This window comes from Salvia splendens, chromosome 8 (genome assembly GCF_004379255.2).
Source record: "Salvia splendens isolate huo1 chromosome 8, SspV2, whole genome shotgun sequence".
In the NCBI taxonomy this organism is placed as follows: Eukaryota; Viridiplantae; Streptophyta; class Magnoliopsida; order Lamiales; family Lamiaceae; genus Salvia; species Salvia splendens.
This window is the reverse complement of record NC_056039.1, coordinates 7,654,632-7,661,234: the sequence shown is the minus strand read 5'-3', so window position 1 is coordinate 7,661,234 and position 6,603 is coordinate 7,654,632. Positions and strand designations below refer to the sequence as shown.

General features: G+C 31.9%; 1 protein-coding gene across 8 annotated transcripts; it reads left to right on the top strand.

Annotated features, from left to right (window-relative positions):
- On the top strand, positions 1-3,527 carry LOC121744974 (SNF1-related protein kinase regulatory subunit beta-3-like). Of its 8 annotated transcripts, none has more exons than XM_042138695.1 (4): positions 1-135; positions 2,649-2,783; positions 2,866-2,912; positions 2,993-3,527. In XM_042138695.1, the coding sequence occupies exons 3-4, from the start codon at positions 2,886-2,888 to the stop codon at positions 3,302-3,304; spliced, it is 339 nt and encodes a 112-aa protein (XP_041994629.1). In that variant the 5' UTR covers positions 1-135; positions 2,649-2,783; positions 2,866-2,885; the 3' UTR covers positions 3,305-3,527. The 8 variants fall into 8 exon arrangements, with proteins under 8 accessions (XP_041994629.1, XP_041994633.1, XP_041994626.1 ...); XM_042138699.1 differs by having other exon boundaries at positions 34-135; positions 2,695-2,783; XM_042138697.1 differs by lacking the exon at positions 1-135 and adding an exon at positions 166-292 and having other exon boundaries at positions 2,695-2,783.
- The last annotated feature ends 3,076 nt before the right edge of the window (positions 3,528-6,603 follow it).

Sequence of the window (6,603 nt, the reverse complement as noted above, 5' to 3'; positions counted from 1 at the left end):
CTTTGTCATGAGAATATTGTAAATCTTGTCTCCCTCTCTCATTGTATCACGCACGCACGCACACACACGTATGCATAGAGACAGACAAGCAGAGTGATACGATTCTTTTGAGAATCTATCGGCGGATTCTACAAGGTAGAGTGACATTTTCACCTTCTTTCTAATTCAATTAAGAAATAAATAAAAAAGCTGTGTGTATCTTCTTTTACGCGTTCCCTCTTTTCGTAATTTGTCATGAATTATTGGGTTTTATATTTTTCTCTGCCACTCTTTCACCTCTACCATTATTTAGGTACAAAAACTAGATTTGATGATGTTGAAGTTCTTGATTTAATTTCTTCGGGGATTAAATTGAATTCTCGAATTTTTGTCTTCCTTTTTCAAAGTTTTATCTTGCTCGTATCATCAATTTCGTGATTTATTGGATATCCTCTTTACCCTGTGTGTCTAATTTGTCGAATTATGTGATGGGCATTTTTTCAAATATTGTATGATAGTAATAATTTTTCTATTGTGTTGTTCAGACGAGGCTTGAAATTCTAGGGTGAATTTTGGGTGTTGTTTCTTCGAGCTGTGGCTGCAGCAAGTGGAAGATAGTTGTAATTTCATTGCCCTGCCGTTCTGTATTGGGAAAAAGTTACTGCCTTTAGATTTGTCTTTTTAATTTTTTTTCACGAGTCTTTTAATTTAATGTTCTCACTAGATTAATTTTGGTAGAGTTTGGAACTTGTCTTGTCAATGCTTTCATCGCTTGTATGGTTTTAGGAATTATGCTAGATGCTTGATGATCATGAAGGTGCAATGTTAGGTTATTTTTATGGTAGTTTTCGGTTAACGTTTGCTACTTAGCTATGCCCTGTTCCATCAGTCTTGGAGACGATCAAAAGATAGGATTTTATACCTGGTCTTCAGGCTTATGTATTGAAGGCAAATCCTGTTGAAAAAGTATGCCTCGGATGTATTACCATAATTTCTAGTTGATATACATCAAATGCTCAAATTAGTATGTATACATGTTCATAAAAGCAGTATATATCAGTAACTAGATCTGAACATATGAACCATTGCAATTTTATTCATATTTAAATAATATATGTGCATTGTTGGTTGTTACTATAGTATCTTATTGCAATATACGAATGCTATAGTGAGTATGAATACTGGTTCATAACAGCATTATGCCAGCAACTAGATCTTAAGAAGTTAACCATGTAATGTGAATACAGTGTATGTGCATTGTCATGTGTCTACAGGGAAACAAAGTAATCTAAATGATTTGAAAGTTTTTACATGCTTTCAGCTGCATTAGAAATATGCAGAAATGGAGATAAAGCTTCATACTTGTTTTCTTCTGCTCACTCATGACTCATGAGTATGAGCTCACCCAGAGATTTGTAATTTTGCTGTTGCGAGCTCCTCACCGATCCATCCTATACATAGGGGGGCTGTAGTTAGTTTGCTGAAAACCAATTCGTTAGGTCCCTACTTTTGCAGCTCCCAGATACTGAAACTCAATGTGGTCATAAGTCCATTTGTGATCTTTTATCCTCTTTATTGGGCGTAGTGATTAGTGTTCTCAGGTTGGAAAGAAGTAAGCAAAATAGTCACCTGTCCTTTTAAGTTTAGAAAAGATTAAAATCTTTTATCCGCTCTATTTTGGAAGAGCTTAACCTTCCATTTTTCATCTAAGTACGGAAGGCTGATAACTAACCGCAAGAGGTCAAGAAGAATTACTCGTTACTGAATACAGAATTTAGTATTACTTCCTTATTTTCCAAAAGAGTGTTTTATTTACTTAAATTAGATTATAATAAGTGAGAATTATCTTTTCTCAAATCTCTAGTCAAGGTGTACTCCTGAACACTCAGAATGTAATGAATGGTCTATGGAGATTCTTTTTATCAACAGATTTTCATATGTATTTGCTCTGTCTAATTTAGAAATGGGATATCACTATGACCTTACCCTTTTATCATAGTCATTGTACACTTTATCCTTTTTGGTACCCTGTGAATAGAATCTTAATTTGGAATATATATATACATATAATGATGCATGGCATTTAACTTTAAGGAGCTGATAAACTCTTTAGAGATTATTATAGGTGAAAAGAATAACTATAATACCAATGAAAATTTATAATCCGTGCCAAAAAAAATAGTTGAATTCGAATCATCTGAATTAGTTGCATACTATGTGAATTTAATTGCATAAAGAAGAAAATTAACGTGGGACTTCCATGATTCTCCAATTCTGCATTTTTGAATTGCAGTTAAGCTATCAGGTAAAGGTGATAGTGATTTACCTGAACCATTTAGCTAGACTAGATGTGGACCCCATCATATACTTTCTCATGATGTGTGTCTCTACAACTTGCATTATTTCTCTCTGCACCAAAAATGATAGTCGCCTTGTATGGTGGATGATATTCACTGTAACTCATGATATAGCTAACACAGCATGTCAGTTTTAGTTGGATTCTCGGCTATGTATATGTTGGCATGTCATGGCTCCTATACTAAAATCTTATTTTGGCTTATTACCAAAATATATACGCACTGGGGTCTTCTTTATACATGATTGATGTTATTTTTTAGTACTATTAGTTAATTTATGACTCATTAATCAAAGTTTGTTGCATTCACCAGCAATCTTTGGGGCATCATGTTAAACTCTCTAAAACTGTCTCATCAGATCTGATTATGCGGTGTGGAAGTGGTGCTCAATTTGCCATATTCGATGCTTGATAAAATATAGTGTCTATAGCATTATTCCGACAATTGGTAATTGCAGAACTCTCTATTCTTATTGCAGCTGAATAATTCCAGTAGTGCTAACAGATGGAATTTTGCAATATTTTTTCAGTCTCCTTTGTCCCAGAAACAATGAACCACCAATATGGTGAAGACCAAGTAAGTCTAGAAAACCCGTTCCGATTAGTTGTGTGTGCATACATTCTACCAACTAACTCGTAAAATGACACTGCTTGCAGGATCGAGTGAGTGTAGCTGGATTTGATATCCCCAACTCTCCTGAAGCAAGTTACAACAACGTGTATCCTGGAAACGAAGACGAGGGGCGAGAACCACCTGCCCTACCTCCCCATCTGCAGCATACTTTGTTGAATCAACCTACGACAAGTGATCCTTGTGCACCCCTCCCATCACCACAGAATGTTACACTAAATCATCTTTACATAGAGAATCGAGAACCTCCTCGTACAGTAGTTGCACTTGGGGTCACTCATCGTTTTCGTTCAAAATTTGTCACTGTTGTGCTCTACAAACCTGTTCCAAGAAGATGAAGATAAAGCAGCAGCAAGAGGTGATTTTCTTGATCACGAACCTCATCATCTTCTTTGGCTTTTCTTTCATTTGTATCCTTGTTTGAGCAGTGGTAGTAGGACTTAGCAAAACTTGATTTATTTAACATTGAAATGTATGTTTCATCAGGTTGCTGTGGTGAAAATTTCTGTGTTATTTAGATATTACATGTGAAGTATATAAATAAATACAGTATTTGAAATAGATCGGATGCAGTTAAATGGGCCTAATTATGATTTGGTATTCCACAGCCTCTTTCTGTGATTAGACGAGTCATTAACTTAGGTTCATACTTCATACCAAAAGGATCAAATCGAATTAATTAATTTAAACAAGGGAGTCTGAGGGGTAGGATCCTCTGCTGTGCATTTCCAAATGCACTGCTGCCTCTTACAAAAAATAAAATAATCAGATAAATTAAATAAATAAATTACATTAATATAATATTATTTTAATGGTTTGTGAGGAGTAGCAGCCCCTGCTGTATATCCCTATCCAGAGAGAATTTGTCACTTAATTTTAATAAAGAACATTTTAACAACTGTAGTTCCTTTAAAGAGAACATCACCTTGGTCTTTTAAGTCTTTTCCATTTTATTCCACCAGAGAGAAATTGATTTCTTTTCGGAGTATTCAAAATACCAATTGTGAATTCTATCTTTTCAAGAGGAGTGTGAATCCCTTAAGAATTTTTTTATATTTATATCGAATTTAGTGATGAAATCAATAATTAAAACTTCAATATAAAAGAGGATATTGAAAAATTGAGTTAATAAGCCACTTTAGTTATTTTTTCTTCGAATATTGTTGTCTAATATCACGAAACTTAAAAAAAAATTATTTTTTCCTACGAACTTTGAACTAGGCATACAATATCACGAATATAAATAGCTGTTAAACTTTTCTTGGTGGTGACAAAATCCTGATACATTTCATTTGTTATCACATTACATCACATAAGATATAGTTACCACTGAAAAATGATAAAATGTGATTACAATGTCATTTGTCAGAATATGTTGCTGATGGAAAAAATTCAACAACTATTTAAGTTTGTAATATAATTATATGTTAATTTCAAAGTTCACGAAAAAGTAAATTTTTTGAAAAGTTTCATGATAGGAGTCAATATCCTTTTTTTTCTTTAAACTTTTTTTTGTCTTTCCCTTTTTTATCCGAATGCCGTAATGTCGATTGACCATGTCTATTAATTACGTAAAATTATTAATTTGTTAGTGCTTACTTGGCAAATGTTTATTTTCTTTTATCATTATATGGAGGCTAAACTCCTGCTTCTTTGGTATTTTTAGTTTTACGATAAACGGCTGAGATATTGATCCCTAAAATTATAATTTTGGTCGTATTTCTGATAAACTTTAAAATTGGTATATAAGAGAAATTATCCAAAATAAAAGCTTTGATTGGGGTTATAGACGGAAACAGAAAGAATCTAAGAATAATGAGCATATTAATTTATCTTTGGAAAAATGCCTCATCGTCAAAATCAATTAAACAGTTGTACGGAAATTATCCAAAACCAATTAAACGAAATTATCCAAAATCAATTAAACAGCTGTACGTAAAATATCCAAAATCAATTTAACAGTTGTACGGAGTATTAACTATATATACTATGCTGATTGAGTAACACAATCAATTTAATTAACAGTTGTACGGAGTATTAACTATATATGCTATGCTGATTGAGTAACACAATCAATTTAATTAACAGTTGTACGGAGTATTAACTATATATGCTATGCTGATTAACACGGTCATACTCATATAGTACCACCTAAAGACGTGTCTATATCATTGATATTGGTCAAAGTTTTGTGATAGGTATATATGTTCTCATGAATACGGGAGTGTCCTTATCGGCAAATTAATTACTTTTATGTAAGTCAACTTATTTTTGTATACAGAATATTTATGAATTGAAGCTAATGTTTACCTGCAGATAAACTTGAAATATAAATTACTCCCTAATAGTAATATTTGAAACATCTATGCAAATATATTATCTTGTGAGTTAATAATGTGAGTTAAAATTCAATAATAGAAAAATAAAAAGATAATATTTCTGAAATTATAATAGGTTGAACATACTACAATTAATGGTGTAGCTGATATAGTTCTATGTAAATGGAGTTTTTATTTTGTTTGGCCTATCCAGCAAGAAGATCACAAGATTAGCTAGAGAGTTTACCAATACCATCTCGTCCAAATTTTACTGCTTTCATTACATATCACCATTCACAAATAAAAATGTGCTATCCAATACATATAAGTCAATTGTGTTACCGCACCAAATTCTTACTTAAAGAAAGAACATAGATATTATTTGAATTAAGCATCAAAGGAATATTATTGCTATATCCAGCATAAAAGGACATGAGATGGAACCGTCAGCACCTAACAGGAGCACTATGTCAACCGTTATTAAATTAACAAAAATAGTTATAAGACGTGATTAAATGTAAATTCTAGATATTGTACCAACTTTAAATTATGATCTGAACCATTAGAAAATGTCAATAAAATAACATTAATAGAAAATGTCAACACGGTGTCAACGATTGACACCATGTTGACATCAAAATCTTGATATTTTATATTGTGTTGACATTACGTTAAAAAATTTATAGTTTGTACAATATATAGAGTTTGCATTTTAACATTACCATAACATAATATATCGTTGACAATTATTAAAAATCATTTATAGAATCAAGCTTATTATTCAACTATACTAGTTTAATATGAATGCGAGTTTGATTAATGGTGCTGTGTGCATCACATATGTAAATTTATTTTGCTAGTAACATTTTATTAGATGAACATAGTTAATATAAATCAAAATGATTTTAACTCGATCATATGTGCACAAGGAAATGAAATTTGTTATTGATTACTTATCACTTATGCTTATATTATCTACAACGAAGTTCACGTGCTGAAGAATCCATCTATAGGGTATAGATTTTAGTTTGTACATAATAAATTAAATGTTTCTTATATTATTCGTTCAGACTATGCTCGCTTTTCTTTATAAAAAAATGGCAAAATATCGGAGAGATTGAATGTCAATAAACACTTGAAGTTAGGAAATGACAACATTCAAATAATAAAATATTGATTAAATTGTTGGCATCAAATTAGAATATGCTCTCACAAACTCTATAAATACCACACCACCTTCTCCATTTGAGAGCACACCTACAAAACTTAAATCTCTTCTCTTCAATTCCTCACTTCCTAGTGTTGAAAGAAATCCGAAA

What these genes read in the sequence shown, in the direction of transcription:
- LOC121744974 (XM_042138692.1), top strand. Translation starts at nt 2,841, where the DNA reads ATGGAATTTTGCAATATTTTTTCAGTCTCCTTTGTCCCAGAAACAATG. An exon ending in ACCAATATGGTGAAGACCAA is followed by an intron (nt 2,913 to 2,992) that starts GTAAGTCTAGAA and finishes CACTGCTTGCAG; the next exon opens with GATCGAGTGAGTGTAGCTGG.